Source organism: Falco cherrug, chromosome 3 (genome assembly GCF_023634085.1).
Source record: "Falco cherrug isolate bFalChe1 chromosome 3, bFalChe1.pri, whole genome shotgun sequence".
NCBI classification, from domain to species: Eukaryota; Metazoa; Chordata; class Aves; order Falconiformes; family Falconidae; genus Falco; species Falco cherrug.
This window is the reverse complement of record NC_073699.1, coordinates 94,236,797-94,260,707: the sequence shown is the minus strand read 5'-3', so window position 1 is coordinate 94,260,707 and position 23,911 is coordinate 94,236,797. Positions and strand designations below refer to the sequence as shown.

Genomic DNA, 23,911 nt, shown 5'->3' with positions numbered 1-23,911 from the left:
AAGGTATCCCAGGGACAACTGTTTGCAAATGAATGAGATGGCTATTAAGGCAGTCAGGATGCGGGAGTCTTGCCACAGTCTTGCAGGGTCCTAGAGAGTCACTAACTTTAATACTAACTTGATTGATTGGCTTCAGAATATTTTGCAACAAGTCGAACATCAGGAAGTTCAAGGGTTGCTTTTAAAACAACTAGCTGTGATAATGCCAATGAAAATTGTAAACGGGCAACTTTCACAATCGCAACCCCAACATGTGTCAAATGATTGTAATGCAGAACTCACAGCAGACTGTAATTCTCAGGCTGAATTCTGGAATGCAGCATAACAGATTTTTGCTTCTCTAATCTCTTCTGTAAGAATAGTACACGCTCTTAACTTGCTTAGTAAATTAGGCTGCTAGCTTGCTAAACAAAGTAATACTACAAATACTATTTTTTTTTTTCTGGCTTATTAACAGATGTTGATTCTGTCCATCATATGTTGCTACAGAACCGAGTTGCTATTGATTTTTATTATTAGCACAGGGACACGTGTGAAGACTTTGATAGGATGTGTTATGTGAATCTGAGTGACCACTGTGAATTAATTTACAAAAGTATACAAAACTCAAAAGCCTTAAAACAAAGATCTGCAACAGAGCCAGGGGCGGGATGCCTTTGGTCTCTTCTCACGGCTGGGAAACTTTGGGCCATGACTCAAAAGTATTACAGGATTTATTATAATTATCTTTAACCACCTTATTGATGTTTGCCTTGTGTCTCCCATGCTTTTTTTTCCTGTATTCAGTGTTTAGTTGATTGTAACATAAATCGGGTCATGGTCACCCAGCTACACACAACCTTTGCCTTGTCGCAATTAACAAGCAAAAAAGAGGAGGATAGAGAATGTCTGAAGAGAGAGATAGGAGAGGAAGCTGGAGAATATTTGACCTAACAAGAGATGAGAGAACAGCTGGGTATTGTGAAGGAGACTAGGAAAGATAAACATGGTTATCTAGTGTTTAATAGGTGTCTGCACGCTTGTAGAGATATATAGCTATGTAACTACATGAACGATTTCTGCCCTGAGCCTGGTGCCGCACACAGCTGCGGTTTGTGTCCGGGCTCAGATGTAAATAGGGGCTTCTCTGTTATGGTAAAAGCGTCTCTCTTTGCATAAAAAAAGAGAGGGAATGAAGGGAATGACCCCAGAGGTATGTTCAGAGAAGGCATGCGATGTTTTGAACTTTTTGACTGAACCAGTTCTTGTTTGGTGTGCCCTTCCACCTATGTATAATGTTAATCCAAAAGAAGCTGATATTGTTTACACTTTGTCGATCATTGTCTTTCTGTAGATGCTAATGTAGTAGGAGGCTATGATGGGAACGGGTCGCAGTGGTTCTTCTCTTATCCAGAGTAACAGCAGGGAAAGCATTAAAGAGTTAAATCACCTTGTTTGGTAGGCAGTTAAGAATGTGAGTCAAAATTGCCACTGCTTTTTGTTGTTGGTTCAAGGACATGGCTGTGAGGATTTTGATGGTATGTGCTGCGTGGATTTTAGGCGCCCCATTGCAGAAACATGTTATCAAAATCTGAGAAAATTTCGGCCTTTTTTGGCATCCATTCACTCAATTGGCAGTATTGTTTCGTTTGCTATTACCTTGGTTGCTGTCATGTTTGCAAGGGCCCTGCAGAACATGGCAAACCTGGTACTAGCTGTTCAAAAACAAAAAGGGGAAATTGTAAAATTGTACGGAACAAAGACAGTGGGTTATTTTGACATTGATAATATGTCTTAGTTGGTTTTTTATTTGTTCTATTACTTGTGCCTTGTTTTTGCTCGGTTTCAGGGGTTCTTTTGTGCAACAGGAAGGGGGAGATGTAGGACAAGGCCTCAAGGACAAGAGTCCAAGTACTGATAGCCTGATGAACAGAGACTTGTTAGAACTTGTAGGGCACAAGCCCTGGGAGCAAAGGAACAAGCTAACTGCAGACCCCTGAGCCGTCACAGTTGAGGAGGCAACCAGACGGACAGAGAAACAAGTAGCCAGATAAGGGAACGGATGGCGCCAATATGTAATCAAGAAAGCCGCGTAGAAAGAAACTCCCTAACCTTGGAATAGAAATTATTGCTATGTCAAGATAAACTAGTAAGTTCCTATTGTTCTAACGGTGTGCCTTAAATATCAACCAATCAGTGTTTTTTACGCTTAAGATTTAACCAATCAGTGTGTAATATGTAGAAGGTAGAAACGTATATATTTGTAAGAAAATCACTAATAAATGGACACTTGCTTGCATCAAGCTGCGTCCCGTCTCTTCATTCGCCGCACCACTGGTGTTGCTGTGCAAGGCATGACGTGTGTTCAGAGCCCTCAGTGCCCAGGCAATGGCATCCTGAAGGACACTGGGCAGATGCCTCTGGAGGGATGTTTGGTGATCTCAGATGGCTCCATCGCTCCTGAAAGCTCCTGCCAAGTGCAGAACACCCAACAACAAGGGCCTCGGAGTGGGTACATGAGGTTAGACCTTTGACTCGAGTTAAACCTCTGTCAATCCCCTCGTGATCTGGAAGACACAAACCAACCTACAGACCTACACTTCCACTCCTACACTGATTTATTCAATTTCTATACCGAGATGTGTCAATAAAGACCCTGTGAATGACTATTAGCTTCTCTACCACCAGTGAGTAAAGATTTGGCATGAGAATCAATAATCCCATCAATTAATCATCAGTTACAACAATAACTGATGACCAAAGAGCCTGGCTGTGCATGCTAATTATTTACTATGTGCCTATGCAAAGGCAGGCAGCCAAATTCACATCCATGCCTCCTAGTAGCATGGTGGGAGGGAGGGTAATTCAGGACTTTGAGCCCAGGACATCAGAAGACAACTCCTCCCGCCCTGCTGCTCAGCTACCCTGTAGTCTCCTACAAAACCTGCTCCCTTCTCCCAAAATGATACCAGTGTCACCACGGTCACTGAGTGCTGGGTTACAAAATGTTTCAAGTACTAAACATTTGGACAGATGCCTAGTGGGACTTTCAAACCTGCACACACATTGACAAAATCGTACAAGCAGCTCTTTGTACCTGCTGGGGTCAAATAATTTTTTAATCCTGACCCTTGGTCTCAACGTGCCTCCCGTCTGTAGGCGGAGACGCAATAACCATTCACGAGCGCACAGTGATTCTACTGAAAAATGGCTGCACAGGCGCCGCATCACGAGATGCATCTAATTGATGCTTAGCTGCAGCAACTACCAACACAGTGCTGCGGGCTGTGTCACACTGCGATACAAGGGAAGCTGCAGACACTAAAACAAAAAGAGAACAATCTACTGCCCATTTAAGTGGCAGCTGCTCTGGATGACTGCAGTGCTGCCCAGCAAATTACTGAGCAGGCAGAGGCACAATTCCCTGGACTGCATGTTAATCACCTGCATCCAGAGGGTGAACACAGAGAGACCCTGCAGTAATGCGGTGTGGGAGCACAGGCTTTAGGCTGTGGTATAATAAATCTCCCTGCCTACAGCCTGACCCTGTTTCTTCACCGAAGTTATACAAAACTTGGATAGCAAGAACTGTAAGGGAAGGTAAGCAAAACTGAAATGAGAAAGCTGGGTCATAGCAGAAGTGATTTTAGGCACATTTTTCCAAGTATAGAAAGCAGGCTAAATCAGACTCCACTCAGTTAACAGTGGGCATAAATGGAATAACAGAGGCCATCTGACAAAAGCACAAAAGCATGAAAACTGCCAAACATGCAAGTGCATCAGATGTTAATGATGGTCAAACCTTATACAACAGATCCTGGAGAAGTCAGTGCCTTCACGCAGCATACGCCCCCACTCTGTGCTGAACTGCAGTCATCTCCTCTGAGATACTCGGCTTAAAATTTGGCTGCAATTGCAGTAATGTTTAAAAGCAGGTAGAGACGATGGCTGGTTTCTTGTGTTCCCTACAAAATTGTTCAAGGTGCTCACATGACTGCTTCAGTTCTGGTGGCCCTTCAGAGACAACGCTCACATATCTTAAAATTTGTTCAGGATGTGTGTAATTGTCAGTGTGGCCTGTTCTGCACAGAAAGCAAATCTGTTTCACAGAAACAGACTTCTCTGAGTGAAGATGCACAGCAGACAGTATCCGAAGAGAGCTCTGAGCTTTAAAAATATGACTATTATTTCAGAGCTGAAGTACAAACCCATTTTCTCTCCCTGGTGGTAACAGTTCTGATGGAGATAGTTCGGTGATGTCACCTAACTGGCCTCAAACACCCAGCACGACCATTCTGTGCTCACACTGAATTTGACAGAATTTCCTTGTGCATAAAATTACTTGTGGGTGTATTGGGGGTGGTGGTGGCAGGACACAGAGTGCTTTCTGACCTTGCCTTAACTACTGAGCACCAGCCAAGCTTCAGTCAACCCACAGTGAAGACAAGGTTCTTTAGTTTTACCCAAATACGAACTCAATGAGATGCACAGAATTGTGCTTTTTGGGGCAAGACTCCCCGTGTTTACTTCAATGGGCCACCAAAGAGTTCTGTCTTGACCATGAGTTTTATCTGGGACAGCTGAAATGCATTAGTGACTGCAGATAAAAACTACCAAACAAACAAAAAGCCCCAAACTTCTTTTTTTCCATTTAAGAAAAAAAAGCTAACCCCAACATGGAATTATTCAAGGGCTGAGACCAATTTGTCAGTACTCGAGAAACCTGGCACAGCTGCGCAGAGTAAGGCGGCAGTAAATTCAGCGCTGCGGTATGGCCACAGCCTGCAGAATGGACAAGAGTAACACTCTGAACGGAAGGCAAATGACCACCACTGCCAATTTACTAATCTAGTTTGGATTCTCAGGACAAAACTGCTTTCAGATTTGTGCAACTGTTTGACCGTGCCTGGCAATAGTATGGCAGAGGTCACTGAAATCTCAAGGGTAAAAAACACAGAGCAATTTACTGCTTATCTAGCTTGCAACACTTCTCCATTGTACCGCCTTTAACGAGAACATCAAAACCAGGTAAGTCTCAGTGCACTGTAAATTTGCTGCCAGTTTCCTGGGAAGATCCCAAACTGGGTGTTAAAGCTAAATCTTTTAGTCTTCCAGGAATCACAGATAGCCTGAAAACCAATGGCAACAAAACCAGCACCCAGAATATTAAAAAAGGACGTTAACTGTTCAGTCACAGAAACCCCCAGCTAGTTCTCATGGGGACGCGCAGCTTCTTTTGCTACAATAGACTTTTTTTCTCTTTTATTAAAGGATGCTGTTACAAAACCCAGCAGCACACAAAAATAAACACAGACACTGGATAAGAACAAGAAGCAGGGCCCTGTGCCTGTCACTACGCTAGTCTGTCAGCATGCACGTTAATTACTCAAATGCTGCTCTCTTTAATATTTCCACAAGGCATGGTATCACTTCGATATTTAGGAGCTCATCCACCTTTACTAGACTTGTAGCCCACCCAAGATTGAGGGGTGTTCATGAGACAGACTGTGGAGCAGCAGAAACTAGCAAGTGAACTCACCTTGGCAGCTACATTGTTCTTGGTCTTCAAGCTAGTTCACCAACCTTTATGCCAAATATGTCTTAAGAAAAGCCAAGTGATAGCTGAGGGTAGCCCCTTCTTTGACAGAGTTGGTCAGTGACTGTACCATGGACCTTCCTCAGTCAAGTTTTCTATACTCCCACCAAGGATCAGCCCAGCCGCTGAGACAGTTATCATCATGTGTCTCTGATCAGCAGTAAAATAAATCGTGGCTATAACACCCTTAGATTCTCATGGGCTCTCAGTTGGTATCCACAAGGGACCATATGGCTTGAGAGTCTATTACTGCCCATAGCGAACTTCCCCAGTAAAATTCAGGTTAGGCTCGGAAGCGAAAGTCACACTTTCCAAAGGACAGCAGCATAAGAATGTAACTCTGATGCCTTTTGATCTGAGGTCTGCTTTGCTAGTGGTGGTGAATCTTTGCCAGAACAATAGGTCTTTAGAGTAGATTAATCCTTGAGTGTATATGACAAAGGCTTAACTAACCTAAACATACCCAAGTATTCATATTAAATTGCTCACAGCCAGCCCATCTGATTTTACAGGCCTTTAAATCTTTCATATAATTGAATCACACTTGCTCCTGAAGAAGCTGCTTGTTTTTTTTTTTTTAATCTTAACGGCTTGCATTTTTGTCTGAAAGTTGCTGCTGTGAAAACACCTACTCCAGAAGATGATCCCATGAGAAAACTTTGCATTTCCCCTATCCTATCAGCCTACGAGATTAATCTTTTGAGTTTCAAAGAATAACGTTACTCCACCAAGACCTGGCTGGCGCAGGGAGTCCCTCCTCACCAGAGTGCGGGCAGTTCACAGCCAGACACATCAAACACAACTGATGTTAGTGGATGGAGACTGGCTGATTAAAAACCACCCAAGTTTACTTGCAAAGCCAGACATGACACTCTGCTGCTGCAGTGACAAAGGCTCATTGCCCAATTTTCTCCTTCTTGGGTTCCCCAGATTTCTCTGCCCCTAGACCCGACTGATCAGAATAACGGAAGAAATTAAGGGTTTTGGAAGCAGAAAAGGAAACTTCATTAATCAGTAAATTAAAAGGGGAATCTTGCAATCTACTCCACCCCAGATAGTCTCTTGTTTTCCCAAAAAGACTTTGTTCTTCCACACAGCAGGCAGGTTTTTGTACTTTCTGCACAGGCAATCCCATCAATTAACATCCACGTAATTTGCTGCCCCATGTAGCAGCATCGATCAGGCCCTGTCTTGGAGCAATTACTGCTCAGTGCAGTTCAGGGAAGTGCTCCTCCCGTTCAGTAGTCCTCACTGAGAATCCTGAAATGGCAAAGGATGAAGGAGACAGAGAAACATCAAATGGGCTAGGCTGTACTTACGGATCTTAGTAGATCAAGGATTAAAAATAACCAAGTAGGTTCTTCCAGTGCCTAAATGGCACCCATTCTTTTTGCCTTGTAGAAAGTCTAGCATATTGTTTTCATAATCAAGTTATTTGGATAACACAACAGACATTTAGATTAGGATTTGTTTACACAGCTAAATATGTTGAGTAATGAAATTAAAATGAGCTCTCTGCTTCTGTCACATCTGCAATAGTAACTGGCTTCTTATGGTTGAGTACAAGCCTGCTGCACAGATGTTTCTTGATAAGGTATAAATCAGTGTTAGATGCTGTTTATTGCAGCGCTTTTACTGCCTTCTTCCCTGAAGGAGGGAATGTTGCCTGCACAGCAACCGCCAGATGTGACCTGCAAGACTGTATGAAATACCATTACAAGCAAAAACAGGTCCCATATTCCATATCAGCATCTGAAATGGCTCATCAAGTATTTATCAGACCATTTCAACACTTCTACAGGTCCCAGCATCATACCACTGCCAGAATTTACTTATTATAACCTCCAATGAAAAAGCCAAGCATCCTGTAAAGCGACTGGTGCCTGAAACAGTAGGAGATCCCATTTGAGTTTGGTTTCCTGCCTTAAAGGTCAAATTTCTGAGAAGGCACTGCTGCTAGAAAGCAAGATGTGAGAGATCAAGGCAGCTGCTTTCCAGGGCATAGTAGGGAACAGTTTCTCTTTTCTGCCATCCTGCCCCACGTGGTATCAACCGTTTGATGGTGACAGGGGAACAGACTTATCTTGTGCTGGTGCCTGTGTGAGAAGAACGTAGACAAGGGAGCTCCTTGCCTGGGGGATGCGGCACAGCTCGGAGCACCTTGCTAAGCAGCTCTGCTCAGCCCTGGGGAAGCAGGGGGATCCAACAGGAAAAAACCCACCAATGACCCACCATTTGAAGACAGCTAAACTGGGTCCCACAGCCACGCTGGCTCCTTCTCTGTAACAGATGAAAACAATACCCATGTGCTCTGAAGGTAAGAGAGCCAAACTTCGCAAGCTGCAATTCTTGGAAGGTTTCTTGAAGCAAACCCTGACATTTCTTACTTAAAAAAGAGAGGGATGGGGTTTTCTTCCCTGAGATAATCTGTGTCTCTGATTTGCTTCACTTGTTACACGGACAGAAGATCCTGTCAACACAGAAATAATGCCAAATATTTACAGTCTAATGGAACCCAGGGACCAATTAACAACACAGAAAACCACCAGGCAGTGTATTTCTTATTGTAACAGGAGGGTAATCTTACGTTACTGCTGTTTCCCCATTTCTTAAAATAAAGCGCCGGCTCTTTGTCAATGATTTCTCAGTAGTAATGTTTATTATCTGGTAGTTTTACCATAGCCCATTTATCAATCGTTTTCCATGTGCTTGGGTCAGTCACAAAACCTCTCTCTTTACTTGTACCCCCCAACTCCAGAAAGAAAAAAAAACCCAAATCAAACCCAACTGCCATTAGGGCTTCAGATCAGTGATGCTAGAACCTGCCCTCAACCCCAAGTTCTCGAACTGCTGATTCTTCAATAGCTTGATGAATGCGATGCACCTCGTCCTGCGTTAAAGTCCTCTCTGGGTGGCGGTAAATGATACGGTAGCAATGGCTGACCTTCTTTGTCCTACAAAATATAAACCAGAAGAGGACTCATAAATATACGTGCCTACAAATGCAAATACATGAGGCCAAACACTTACCCTCTGGATCATTTTTTATTTGTGGTCTAATTTTGTTCCTGTTGCTTGAAAATCACCTTAATGCTAAAACACACTGTCCGGAGAGGTGGGACTGAGCTGAATTTTAATTACGGCAGAGGACTTTGCTGAAGTCCACCCTATATCTCAACTCGTACTGAGGTGTGGTAGCTTCTTACCAGACCAAACAAGCCCAGGAGGAGGGCTATGCTAACACCGTGGAACTGCTGCTGACACCACAGCTCTCCCATTTTGGTGCTCATGAGGCTACCTTGAGGGAGCATTGTGCACACATACCCCCCACAGACCAGCGGGGCTGGTGGCAATGGGCATAAGGAAAATACCATCCAGCCTCTGCACACTGGAGAGCACTATGTTGCTAGCTAATGCAGAGCATCTCACAAGCCTCGCCACCCAGGCTCCAGCCCGAGGGAGGACACCAAACACACAGCTGCAAAGGAGAGTAAAGCGTTTATTTTTCAATTCAGGCAACGACTTTGCCTTCACTGGAAATAAGAAACAGGGGCAAAACGCATCTAAATATCCATTTGTGGGAGAAGGACAGGGATGCAGGATGAGGGTGGCCGTCACTCCCAAAGCTGAATGGCTGCACCTGGGCATCGGCCACGCTGCCACCGAGGTGTGGGAGCAGCCCAGCAAACCTGGGAAGAAACGAGGGAAGACATGACAGCAGGCACACATGGCAAAATTTCTCACACCTTGCTATGGAAAGGAAAAGACAAAACAGAACAGGGAAAAGGAACAGAGAAAAGGGAATGATGGGTTACAAAAATATTTCAGAGTTGCTGAGTTAGGCAAAGACAAATTAAAGCAAGCCCAGGAGCAAACCGGTAAGTTGAATATCGAGCAAAAAATCCTGCTCTCCATCAAAACCAGGCTGGAGTACACAGCTCTTGCAAGGGCATCTCTACAATGGCAGTGCTTGTATTACTGAATTGAAATGGCACTTGTGGCACCCTTTTTATTTTTAGTTTCAAATGGAACCCATACAACTTCTTCTTTCAAAGGTAAACACACTTCAGTGAAAAAAAGAAAATCTGAGGGGAAGAACAATGGGAAACCAGAGATCAAGTACTAGACAGAAGGATCTCCCAGACTGGCAGAAGTCGGCATTTAATGGCACACAAAGGCATTTCACAAGCTGCAGGTCATCTCTCTCCTGAAAGCTGTTTCATGTTAGAAACCATGCTTATTATGACTATTAGACTAAAATTCAGGTTATATGTGCTCATACACAAAGATAACTCTCAAGATACTCATTTCAACCTCAAATCCTACTAGAAATCGGTGCAGGAAGTTTTTATTTCAGAATTGCTATTTGATACCAACTTTGTCCCACCACACATGGGGGGGAGGCTTGCCCTCCTCCCACTGGCAGTTTACAACAAAAAGGTTATTTCAAATTAAAGATGATTCCTCCTTTCTTGTGTGCTTTGACGATAAAGGAAGTTAAATCTGACTAGCATAGGAAAGGGCAAACTGCATTATCATAAAGTGTTAAGCTGACTGCAGTTCGTTAAAAACCAGCTAAGAGCCTTCCCCAGGTGCAGGTTAAACGCTGTAGAACAGTGATCTTTGAGAAAAGAGGTGGAGGTGTAACGATGAGGAAGGTGTTGCTCTGTTCTGTTCCACTGCTGCAAAGCAGTCAAAAGGACAGACCTGGGAGAAGCAAGTAAATGGAATCACAAGGGTTTGGCCAGATGCTACACTGTAAGAAGGACATTTAAGTAAGAGAGCAGGATCATGAATTTGGGCTCAACAGAAACACTTGTAAAACCAAGCTGGCAAATACCATTACAGCTGGTAGTAGTTCAGCTTTTAATGGAGCTCCAGCAATCACCTGATCGAAAACATTTGCAAATCGCTTTGGCTGAAAATCTATTTAGATGTTCAGTCAGAGGCTTGATCCTGAAGTCTTGTACATACCGGGAATATATCCCATGATGGAAAACTCATTACCACCATTTAATGTGATGTAAGCAGACGTTTGCTTAATGTGTGTAAGCTGCTACAGCACTTTCTTCACTGGTCATGGTTAACTGAAGGTAACGATTTCTCTTGACCTACGTGTTTATGTATCCCCCTCCCTCCATCCCAGCAAGCAGTTCATTCTAAGGCAAATTAAATAGGTCAGAATAGGACGCAATAGTTTCTTGTGGGTGTTGTGGAAAACCAGCATCTTTAGGAAGCATTTAAATTAGGAAAGGGTAGAGGTCTTACAGAGCAGCACTGGACTACAGCTGTTAGCTGCAGCTGAAGTTAAAGCATTGGTGCAGGAGAAATAAAACAGGGGTTGCACTAAGTGTAATTAATCTAATTTTAATTATAGCCAAAAAATGATGGATCTACTAATACATATGGCTGGCTAGACATAACTCACATGGTTGGTATGTTACATTTTTCTCCCATCTTTTAGATAGGTTTATTTGCATCTTTGTTACTAATTGCAAGGAGTATAATGTTTCAGTGCTATTTCAATAAAGGATACACTGCAAGTTTCAAAACCTTTGTTTTCATAGTAGTATTGGCTAACTTTTCAAGGAAGATGGGGAAGAGTACTTCTTGGCTTTCCCCCCTGCTTAATACTTACCCCCCTGCCCCCAAATAAAATACTAAGACAATGCGATTAATCACTGCCATCAGCTGCAACTGAAAACAATTACTGGCAGCAAATAATACACATTTGCCGATTCCCTTTCTTGCTTTCCTTTTGTTCGGCAGCATCACAGAGAATTTGCCTACCTTAAAGATGGCTGTGCTAATGCATAATGACCTCTCTGCTGCATGTCATGCTGCAGCCCGATGATACAGAAGCCGTAGCTCTCTATCCTCAGCAACAGAAAATTTGAGGCCAACACCTAGAACAGCAGTTTCACCAGGTGAAAAAAAAAAAAAGAAGCTTAACAGTGAGTGCATTGGGCTTTATTTACCTAAACTGCACCACCAGACAAGTCCATGCAGTTCGCAGTCACGCGGGCTCCTCTCCCATTAGGCTTCAGCTGATCTTAGTGTCACCAGCCTCCTCTGCACCAGCCTGCGGCTCTCAGGTAATGAAACAGTGAACACAGTGAAGCACTGCTCAAAGGGAAAAGGAAGACCGGGGTTTATTCTGACACCGCATGAGGAAACAAGGTACAGTCTGTGAACAAACACTGGAGTGCAACAATGCCTAATGCTCTTTCATACATTTTTTGGAGGAAAGAGCTTTGCCTCGTGATTTTCAGGAATTGGCATGTAGCCGCCTCCAAGTGCTAGGGACCTGCTCAGTGCTGCGTCAGAGCTGCTGCATGGGGCCAACCTGAAGGCCAGTGTATATATTCCGATATTTCAACCTGATATGTGAACAGGGCAAGAAATTAAGGGGCCTTAGTCTGCCACTAGTCTAAAAAAAACAAACATGAGAGCAATTTGACACTGGGACCAGGGCTAGAACGAAAGGGTATGTTAGGCGATAAAAATGAGTACCTGTGTGTTAGCTTTCCCTGCATGGAGGTCCACTGAAGGATGCTTTAAAAACAAATTGGTGTTGCAGTTTGACCCCAGCTAGCAACTAAGTGCCACACAGCTGCTCACTCCCCCAGCCCCAGTGGGATGGGGGAGAGAATCACAAAAGTCAGAAAACTCACAGGTTGGGATAAAGGCAGTTTAACAGGCAAAGCAAAAGCCATGCACACAAGCAAAGCAAACCAAGGAGCTCATTCACCACTGCCCATGGGTGAATTCAGCCATCCCCAGGGAAGCCGGGCTCCATCACGTGTGATGGGTACTTGGGAGGGCAAATGCCATCACTCTGAATGTGTCCCCCTCATTCCTTCTTCTTCCCTCCATTTTATATGCTGGGCATGATGCCTCATGGTCTGGAATACCCCTTTGGTCAGCTGGGGTCAGCTGTCGCAGCTGTGTCCCCTCCCCACTCCTCCTGCCCCCCAGCCTGCTCGCTGGTGGGGTGGGGTGAGGGGCAGCAAAGGCCTTGGCTCCGTGTCAGCGCTGCTCTGAACAGCGAAAACATCCCTGTGTTACCAACAACACACTGTTCCCAGCACAAATCCAAAGCATAGCCCCATACTAGCCACTGTGAGGAAAATTAACTCTATCCCAGCCAAAGCCAGCACACTTGGCTAGAAAACTGATCCCAGAAGCTACCAACAGCAGAACACCTAAACACACCGGGAAGCCTGTCTCACGTTAGATAAGACTAAGACACAGGCTCATTTCATAACCAAAATGTTGCTTAAAGAGTAAGTGCCTGGTACTGGCATTTGTCTCATCCACATGTAATACTGTGCCAAGAACGAAAATTTCTCCATCCTGTACTTGAAGGGGGAGATAAAAGGGGCAGCAGTGAGTGGGGAAAAGACCCACGTTTTAACTGTGTACTACCTTCCATCCATCTTAACCAAAGCACAGAAGCACAGAGACTTCTGTAGGGAGGTTATTACTGTGGTGAGGGCAACACAGAACCAGACATTGCTCTAGAAAAATGGATTTACTTTGAGGAACAGAAAAGCAGAGATGACAATCTCCCACAGCACCAAGGAGTGAAAAAAGTACCATATCTTTTGTACTCTGAGCAGTGCACTGAGCAGTACTACTCACCACCGTATCTATATTGCACCTTTTCCTACAGAATACTGTTTTAAATGAAAGATCTCTCATTTAAAATGAAAAGAGATTGTAGACAGGTGATGGTTGGTCTCTTCTCCCAGATAACAAGCGAGAGGACAAAAGGAAACGGCCTCAAGTTGTGCCAGGGGAGGTTTAGGTTGGATATTAGGAAAAATTCCTTCATTGAAAGGGTGGTCAAGCACTGGACAGGCTGCCCAGGGAAGTGGTGGAATCACTATCCCTGGAGATATTTAAAAAAACATGTAGATGCAGTGCTTAGGGACATGGTTTAGTGATGGACTTGGCAGTCCTGGGTTAATGGTTGGACTTAATGATCTTAAAGTTTTTTTCCAGCCTAAATGTTTCTATGATCTACGCACATGGTAATGCAAGTATTTGAGATTATTTTCTCTCTGTTAAGTGAGTCATGTTAAATAGGTTCTTTGAGGGTCTCCCAATTCCTGCCACAGCAGTTTGTATCCCATATCCCCCCCAAAGATTCATCACGTAATTGCCTCACATAAACCTTCACACAGTACTCAGTGACCACTACAGGCTTCACAGAGATCATGTCATGCTCTGAGTATGCACGGAATGATCTTAGGGAAAAGAAAGCCTTGTTTTGTTTGCAACAATGTCCTGACAGGGATGATGATGGGAAAAAATGAAAATACTGTCTCATGTTACTAGCATCATAGCTGCCAAGCCGTGCGGAGAGCACAGCTTTGGTTTTGCTTTGTGGCTCCAACAGTTCCAGAATGGTTCATGTTGTGATGGGGAGGAATATGAAACTGCAAGAAGACAACAACAATGACGTAATTACCTTTTCCCTTTTGTTTCATGCTTTCAAACCACATCTACCACTATGACAGTAGGTACAACTGCTAAATGTCCTACTATAAATTTTAAATTGACAAATAGCACTCTTTTCTGGGAACCACATCATGGAAAATGGCAAAAGGCTTGTGCTATATACCTTACTGTCAATGGCAAATAATTCAATTACCATGGTGATATGCACGTAAAATATAGCAGTAATTCTCTGAACAAAGGCCCTTCCCAAAGATGCATTCTCATCAGTCCTTTCAAATGCTAATACTCCATTTCTCTAGAAAAGCGTATTGCATACAACAGCATATTTTAAAAAATGGACATGTTTTTGTTTAAGGTGATTTTGATGCTCATCAAAGGCACTAGAGCACCTCCAGCAGAAAGAATTGTTTCAGACCCACAGAAAACAGGCAATAGTAATTTCTGTTGCACATCTTTTCCAGCTGACACCTGGCAGAAGGATGGTTCAGCTTCAAAGATGGTTCAGATCAACATAACCATGTTGAGACTGTCAACATTATTTGACCTCAGTGGATTTTTCCGGTGGCCACTTTAAAAGAGGTGCATGTTCACTGACAGACAGCTGGACCGATATATTGTTCTTCTCTTTCACAAATGGAGACCTAATGGACTTTTTGCTCTTTTTTAATTGGACTTGGTGAAATCTGTATCTGAATAACACACCCTGAACCTGCTTGGCCTTTTCATTATTTCTTTCTTTCTTTAATATTAATTCCATTTTAAGCTTTTCTCTTAATGTAGAAAAAAAAAGTCAAAATTCTGTTAATAGCCAGCTTACTGAGAGAGATAAAGAGCATGGTATGGGATGCAGTGGCAGTTAAGATAATGGAAGATAGATGAAAAATGAAAGCACTTGGAAACTTTTCAGCTTCTCAGTCACTGAGACACTGTTAAAGAGCCATAAATAGGATCTAAGACATTGTCAAGTATCCAAAAACACTGGGCTGGTTAAAAAGTTTTGATCCCGATTTTCCTTTTCTACCTAAATCTACCACCTATCTTCTTCCAAACAGATATATACTAAAAAAAAAAAATAAAAAAAAATTCATAAGCATCACCTGAAAGGTAAGTCTCCTGGCTGTCAGATAGACTCACTAACTGTTTAGTGAAACAATTCAAGCAATTACTTTTGTTTGGCCCCCAACAGCTTTTTCTCATTTCAACAGACCACCTCGGTTTGGTGCCACATGCCAGCGAAGGAACAACTAGTGTGAGCAGCACAGGGCTCTCTTCTGCCCAGCTCCCAAGCAGAGGGAACTCTTGCAAATAGACCAAGCTACAGAAGAATCCGAGTGAGTATTTCCCTCGTGCACTGCTACAGTCACCTCAGTAACCAGCCAACGACAGTCACCCCATTTCAGATCCAAGCACTTCCCATTAAAAAGCTCTTAAGCCTCACAGCATCAAAATTAATGGAATCCATTACATGCAAGCAACAATGAAATATCACTAGGGTGAAGAGTAAGGAGAAAAATATCCTCCTCCATTATACCAAAATAAAATCCAAAGTCCCCACGGGATAAGCTAACTGTAACATAGACTTTTGCTGCCACAGAAGGCCAGAAAAAAAACCTGCAAAGACTTGGGGTGTGGGATTATGTTTTTTTCTCATTTTCATTTTTAATACAATGACTCACTGATTCCTTGAAGAAGGCAGCGATCAATGGTTGTAAAGCAGGTATGAAACCAGTTCTCAAGGGGATGGATTCCAGCATCAGCGATGACTGCTTGTCCTCCAGTCTCCTTCTCTTAGGGAAAATCATCAAGCACAGGTGACAAAATTCCCATCATATCTGATCTATGCCAATACTGAGGAATCCATTCCACACGGACTTAAACTTGGATGTGCCTGAGAGCTATGGCTCTTGTAAGACCAACTTTGTGCTCTCAGTTCACACTGGGCCTCCCCATTTTTCAGGGGTTCACCACTCCACGTAGTAAGTCAGTTCAAAATCCTGCTCTAAATCCAAGAAGATGCAAGAGTAGGCTAGAGGAAAAATATCTTCAGGACTTGTCTTGCTGTCAGCATAGCAATCCTGGAGCACTCACCATGCCAGATAGATGCAACATTATGCACTTGTAATGGAATGCCTCTCTCAACTTACCAAGGCGGAGCCTTGCAGGAATAAAAAAAACAGCCGTGCCATGGGCATGCCCACAAAATCAGAACATGTGCAAGCCTGTGAGGCTCTGGATAGGGTAGGAAAACCTACTTTTTCTTCAGGATTATCACTATGACCGATACAAGGCCTGCACAGGTGGAATAGAGATAGGAAAAAGACAACTTTTTTATACACACACACACACACACACATACAAAATCCAATTAAATAACTTCTACCCATTGCGGTGCCAAACGAGAGAAGGTTGTTTGGTAAAATACTTGAGACAATTGTATGTCTAAACATAGAGAAATAATTGGATGCTGAAAGTAAGAGAAAAAATGATAGTCTCAGCATCAGACAGGATCGAATACTTGTTCTGTGTACAGCATAGGGTTTTATTTCACTTCACTTTCCCTGGGTTTGACTGAAAAGGTGCCATGTCAAATGCTTTTCAAAGCCTAATCATGTTTTCACCAAAACAAAATGCAAGGGGTAACATTTTTTGTTATCTGTTGTTTAAAAATTGACCACTAGAGGCTTAAACATTCTCCAACCCAGCAAACAAAAGAACAAAATAACTCAGTTTGGATATTGTGTCTCACGGGAACTGCCACCTAAGCTCCTTACTTTCTCCTTTCCCGTGTAGCTCAGAACCCATGGCAGGACTACATTTCCCATGACAGGCCAAGGCAAAAAATTCCTATGATGGATCTCCTCTCTCTGGAAAAGAAACTTGGCTGCCATAGCTAATGAGGAATCAGAGCACACTGAGGAGAGCAGAAGCATGCGATACCTGGAAGTCTGGCAGCTGAAGCATTTTGGCTACTAGCCAGAAAATTCTTCCAGTAAAATTTACATTTTCAGTGAGCAAAACCACACCAAATCAATATATTTTCTGTCATTGCTGGCTCTCCCGCTTTCTCCACATTTCTCTTGACCTCCTAAATCCTAGTAATTTAGTGATAGAATGAGGCAGCTCTGGCAGCAACAGGCTCTGTGGGTCTGGCAGAACTTCATGACTTAGATACCTCATCCACAACCCCTTGTGCCCTTCCAGGGCAACTGGCTAGTACAGGAGCGGGTCAGAGACACCATCTATTTGCAAAGAGTAACTCTGGAAGACACAGGGTGTTTGTAGAGTTGCTGTGCTTCTTGTGTGAAGCCATTATATTCATCTCCCTGTGAGCACAGCATACAAGTAGAGCATGTGGAAGAGGTTCTGGCCCTACTTCTGTCAAACAGCAACATTAATGATTCCATCACTGGTCATTAGCCACAACAGTATCGCTCTAAAGTTTCCAACCATTGACAACTGAAATGCCACCTGGAAGCACTTAAGAGTGACAACCTATCTCAATAATGTGAACAAATCCAACACGAGAGGTGAATGTGGACTCTTTCACATGCTATCTAAAATATTTATAGTAAAAATGTTGTGTGATACCTCTTCAGTTCTTCTGAGTGAAAGATCAAAGAAGAGAAGTATAAATATTTAGCAGTTTTTTCCCCCAACTAGATGTTAATACTAAAGGCTACAAAAAGTATTACTAAAAATAACATTGCTGTCAAATTAAAACATATTTCATAATTGACTAAAGAGGGAATATATATGAGAATTTAAAACAATTAATTCTCCTATGAAATGAAGATGGATGGGAGTGACAGCTGGTTCAGAGGTACCTTCACCGAGTACTAGCAGAAATCAGGGTCTACAAAGTTAGATGGCATACAAGTGCACGGGCAGGACTGAATGCAATTTCAGACACTTGGATAGATTTCATGTCTGAGATTGCTGGGTTTGTCCTCACCATGCCCAGGAGCTACGTGTTTAAGCTCCCTTTACACTTGCTGAGAGTTGAGGTAAAGAGAAACACGGCTCTGGACTCAGATCAAGAACCTATATGATCTTTCCAAGGTCACATAGCGAATTAATGAGGGGGCGGACGGACGGACCTGGGTAAATGCAGACACAGACCCTTTGAGATACCCTTCTTTCAAGTTACTCTCTCTCACACACAACACACACACACACGTCCAGTCACCCTTCTTTTCTGCAAATTGTACAGCAGCCCTGAAAACAAAGCAGGCTATGGCAGGAAAATCATATGCGTATACTCATCTCACATACAATGGACAGGGCAGGGAAAAGTGCAGAGCCAACATCAGGATAACCAAAGGTGCTGTTTGTTAAGTGACAAACTAATCCCAAATAAGAAGAAAACAGGATGGGGAGAAAAAGAAGGGAGCAGGAAGAGATAACAGACCAGAAGACGGGAGGGACTTCAAAACTGAAAGAAGCAGTTAAAAGAAATCACTGTCCTTTTTTGCATAAAAGCAACAGACATTAAAAGCGCCTGCTCTCCCGGGCAGCCTGCAGGGCTAGAAAGTGACTTACAAACATTGGTACCTACGTCTACAAATATAGGGGGGTTCTCAGTGGGGCTGCTTACAGTATGTGTTAAAGCCGGTGAGAATTCTGCAGCTGCTTGCACAATTAAGTGTTGTTTACAATCTCCTTCCAGTCCATCCATTGTTCTTCCTCTCAGAATTGTCAGGTTTTACTAAGCTTATTCTGGCTAACTGGATTTGTTTTGGAGATGCAGAAATTCCCCACTTTCCCTCCCTAAGGGTAGCATGGTTCCACACAGACAGTCACAAGAAACCTGTTGTCATTGCTTTTCTGACAGTTGCTGCCTTGGGAAGACAACACGGAAAAAGTCCCCAAAGTAAGCATAACTACTGGCCAGCAAATTAAACTACTGTTAGCACACAGGAAAACTGGCTGTTAAACATTTCTCTTGCTGGATCGTGTTTGCACAAGTAATACATTAGGACCATGATGACAGACAAAGAGCCTGTGTCTTGTAGGTGAGGCTTGCCTGATTGTTTTGAATATAACAGTGGGGAAAATGTCACAGCACCATTGAAACTAGCCAAATGATGACAACATATACCAATCAGGCACACTGGCCAGAATGTTTACAGCTGTCAAAATGAGCATTAGTTTGGAAAATTGACTGCCATGTTTGGCGTGTTGCCCCCTTAATATTATGGGTACTCTTTATGAAAAGACAAATGAAAAGAAAAATGTAAATGTGATAGGATGTATGCACAGTGGATGCCTCCTGTGGTAAGTTGATAGGAGCATCATACATTTAAACACCATGTGGGCACGAAGACTAAAAGGTCAGGGCACAAAATAAGATGCATCATCCTGTAAGTACAATGAAATTATTGGTCTGCCCCTCAATAAAGGAAATAAAGCCAAGGAGATATTACACTAGGAAGATCAAAATACCATTTTTGCTAAGACTTCACTAAAAAAGGCCAAGTGATCCTCCCACTAGAGCAGGAATTAATACCAGCAAAGGAGGGATAAGATTTCAGCTCAGAATGGGGAATACGCAGGGAGCACTAGAGTAAATCAAATATTCTCGAATTGTCCAAGAGATGAACTTTGCCCTAAGATACTTTAGGAATGAGCAGAAGAAATCTCAGAGCTGTTATCAGTTGCCTTTGAGAGTTCATGGAGGACAAGTAGGGTACCAAATGTTTGGAAAAGGTCAAACAGAGTGCTTATTTTTGAAAATGGAAAAAAAACCTAGGAAGCCATAGGAGCTATGGACCATTTTCTTTTACTTTAAGTTCCTAGAAAGACTCTGGTGCACATAACCAAACCACTTTTAAGCATGCAATAGAAATAAAAAAAGACCAAAACCAGAAAACATGGATGTATCCAGCAAATCTAGTCAAAACAACTCATTTCCCTCTATAAAGGGGCAACAAACTAATAAGTCAATAACCAATAAACTGCAGGAAGCAGCAAAACACCAAGGCAGGCAGCTGCACATGTAGGGGTGTGTATGTGCATATGGCACGTATCTTCAGTCAGCTAAACCAGATTAAAAAAAAATGGTCTAAGATCAATATGCCACAAAATATGGATCCATTGGCAGCTTCAAGCAGTTTCAAAGTTGAAAAAGCTTAGGAAAATTTTTTACAAAAGGTGAAAAAAAAAGAAGAAAAATACTAAATCCATTTCATAAAACCAGGTAGTACAAAATCCGTCTTTCTAAACGTTTCACCTTGGAGGGAATTGCATGAAGGTAGATGAGAAAACTGGTGATCAATGATTACTACTAAAAGGTGATATTCCAAATGGCTGGAGTAGCTGCCAATAACGTGTTGCTTCTGGAAGCAGTTATCCACAGTTCATAGCCAAATCTGAAGGATCATTCTTGTAGGGTTCTTTATCCTGGCTCTTGGATGATGGAATATTTTCATTAATGGAATAGGGGATGCAACAGAAGTGGGTTTTAACTGGTGGATTACATTAAGCTGGGTAAAACAGTAAGTATACCTGAGGACAAGATCAGAATAATCTTGACAGACTGAAAAAGCTGAAGTGTACAGTTCAAGCAGGACAAGTGTAAGCTTCTGTATTTAGCCAAGAAAAAACGAGCTGCATGCAGAGAGGATGGGAAACAACTGGGCATACAGCAGTGCTGCACAAAGCATCTAAGGACCACACAGAATCAGGAGCTGAAGGTGAACCTGTGATGTTGTTGTGCTGCTTTAAGCTAAGCAAGCACCACTCCAGGATGAACTGCTGGAACGCAGCCAGAGCGACATTCTTCTGTCCTACTCAACACCGCTGCTGGCTCAGCTGAAGTACCCTCTCCACACCTCAAGAAAGATGTGAGGCAACTGGAGGCAGATCACTGGGGAGCAATGAGAACAAGCAGATGTCTAGATAACACAAATTATAAGGGAAGACTGAGAGAACACAGGTTGCTCAGCCTAAAGAAGAGAGAGCACAAAAACACCCTTCAAATAGATAAAATGCTGCTGCAGAGTTAGGTAATAATCTGCTCATCAACATTCACAAATGGCAGGAGACAAAAGTAATGAGCTCATATTGCAGAAATGTTCACATTGAAAATATGCTTGGAGAGGTGGTGGGGTCCCCATTGCTGGAAATCTTTAAGGACTGGTTATACAAGTGTCTGTCAGGAATGCTATAAGTAGAGCTGATCCTGTTTTGGAGTAGGAGGATGAACTAGGTGGCAGTACTCTTCAACTCTTTAGCATAAAATAATATAACGGTCTTTAAAATGCAGAAAGTGATTGAGCAGCAAAGATAGTTCCTTGTAGCTCCAACTGAATACACATTGTGTATTTGTTTATCCCATTGCATTAAAAGGACATCAGGAAAAAACCCAGTTCAGGAAGCCAAGGAGGTAGGAAATACAAACCATAGCTGCTATACTTGGAAAAAGAGCTCTATGTTACTAATACTAGATTCCCAGGAAATAAAGCAAGCAGTGAAAAACTTCTGAAGAGGAACAGCAGAGACAACAGACAGAGGGGAAAGGAATCCCCTGAAAATGATGTAACCTTTCTAGGGCAGCAACCCTTCTGTTAGCCTTACAGGCCAATGTTGAAATACAGCAGATAGGAAAGCAAAGAGCTGCCGAGTTACCTGTCACTGCCTAAAGCCAATCAAACAAAACCCCCAGAAAAGTCCACCCTGTAAGAGAGCATCCCAAAGGGAGAATGTCACTCAGCTGTTTGTCCCCTTTGCTTCAGGGCTGAGAGATGCCTTAGGAAAGCTCTAAGGAACAGCCACAGAAGATGCTGCACATCCTTGACAGGCTGAACTGCATCTTTCTCTTTTATGCTTTTCTGACTTTATATCAAGAGGTTAACCCTTTGCTTTCAGTTTCCTAAGTTCACATTTAACCCCAGGGAATCTCAAAATAAGGACAAAGTCTTTCTTCTAACAAAACAATGCTGCAACCAAGCCTGTTGGAAATCTGCACCCCAAGGCAATGTGGGGAAGTTCAGGGACTAGGAGACATCTGAGACACCAATCCTGGAGTGAAGGCTGGCTGACCCTCAGGAGGACAATCACTCTGGGGACTACGGACTTTTGACATAGAAACTGAATAACTTCATGCCCTGTTGCAAGCAGAGAGGCTGAAAAATACAAAGGAAATGTCTGAGGACATACTGAGATCAGCTAATGTCGTAACAGAAACACAGAAACAGAATAGAAATCTCATCTTATGGAGCCTCAATATAGTGCTCTGAATAACCAGCTGTGTTTCCCTCATGCATGTTATCCTGGGCTCCCCATTCTCACTCACTGTTCCACATTCACTTATTGCACCTCTTCCTTATGCATACAATAGCTGTGAGGAAGGAGCTGTCTCTCATTTTATCTGCCTACACTGCCTTTTGCAGGAAAAAATACTTCATATACTTTTGTAAGAATATGTATATATGTGTACATATACACATTCAAAGTCATTGCTGCAAAGCCTAGCTTTTTATTAACCTTTGCAAGTTTGCTTGGATTGATAAGATCACCAGTTTTGGGGAAATCTTGATGTTTTTACTAAATCTTTTTCAAGGATTGTATGTTGATCTCATAAAAGTTCCATTGCATATGTGTTCTTTCATTCTTACATGAAATATGAAGTTGCCAAGGAACAAATAAACTATTTATGACTTATGCCTGTACAGTAATGAAAAATGGCTTAATGGGGGCACGTACTACTTTGAAAGTACTTCAGTCTCTTGTTCCCTGAACTGGAGACTCCCTTAAACAGGTTTGAGACATATACGCTCCTCTCTCCCCTCCTCAAAAAGATCAAATTCTTGCTTATCTAAGTCATAGCAGAAAGACTGATACACGCCACAGGCTCCTGCACCATGTCCCACACACCTGCCTCACTTGCAGGTAATTCAGTGTAGGCTGCATACAGCTGCACCCAGACAGCACCTATTAATCCAGATAGCTAACTGAAATGAACTCAAATTATTCGTACATTACTGACTTCAGAGGTATAGAAGAGATTGGTATTTAATAAACATAAGATGCAGCAATTTGGTGGCATGACCTAAAACGCCATCATTTCTGCTAGTAGATCTTCTTAATCTGAACTACAATAACAAAGAAGGAAAGAGATGCTCCCGAGATTACAGGTAACGGCTACACCTGAACAGTCACCTCACCAAGTGTCACCAGGAGGTCTTAAGATCAGCAGAGTTTGTTCTCTGCTTTGCCTATTTCTTGTCACACCTAGCCAGGACGGCTGGTGTTCTAACATTTGTGGTTTTAAATATACGCAGTACCAAAGAATATGAAAATGATTAGGCACCCACTGCTGACAGGGTTGCAATGCTACTCATGCTCCCTTCTGAATCACCTGCATCCACTGTGTCTCTCCACTTTGCTCACACACACAGTCTTCTCCCCAGCCAGCGACACCACGTCTCTGCAGAGATGGCTGAACAAACTCAGGTGCTGGCTGTGTGGAATCGGTGAGGGAATACAGCTCCTTAAAATGCAAGAGATGACAGAGGAGACACTGTAGCCCTTAAAGAGGAAGAAGAGGGGGACTGCAATATTCCTGTGACATTTTCACTGTAGTCTCCACCAAAAAGTGAAGAGATGGAGACACAGTCTGGACATCCCAGTAAGGTCAGATTGCTGAGCAGTGTGAAATAGACAAAGGGAGAGAGACATTGCAGATGTCACTCCTGAAACCCACACACTTTTCATCCACAGGATTTAATCAGTATCATGATACTCGATGGTATTTTGATTTAACTCTAACATCCATATGAGGAAAGGTTAAAATGATCTAGGACAAACCCACGACAGAAGCTGAAGCATCAGCCCAAAGCATAGGCTGCATGGGGTTTGGACAATTATAGG

The 23,911-nt window shown here is 42.8% G+C and overlaps 1 protein-coding gene across 6 annotated transcripts in view; it reads right to left on the bottom strand.

Moving 5' to 3' along the window:
* Positions 1-8,212: 8,212 nt before the first annotated feature.
* The window catches only part of FARS2 (phenylalanyl-tRNA synthetase 2, mitochondrial), a 249,579-nt gene continuing 233,880 nt past the window's right edge, over positions 8,213-23,911 (bottom strand). For all 6 annotated transcript variants that reach the window (XM_055706125.1, XM_055706120.1, XM_055706121.1 and 3 more), the window contains one exon: positions 8,213-8,529. In XM_055706125.1, coding sequence (XP_055562100.1) covers positions 8,391-8,529 — 139 coding nt within the window. In that variant the 3' untranslated portion in view covers positions 8,213-8,390. The remainder of the gene's footprint in view (positions 8,530-23,911) is intronic.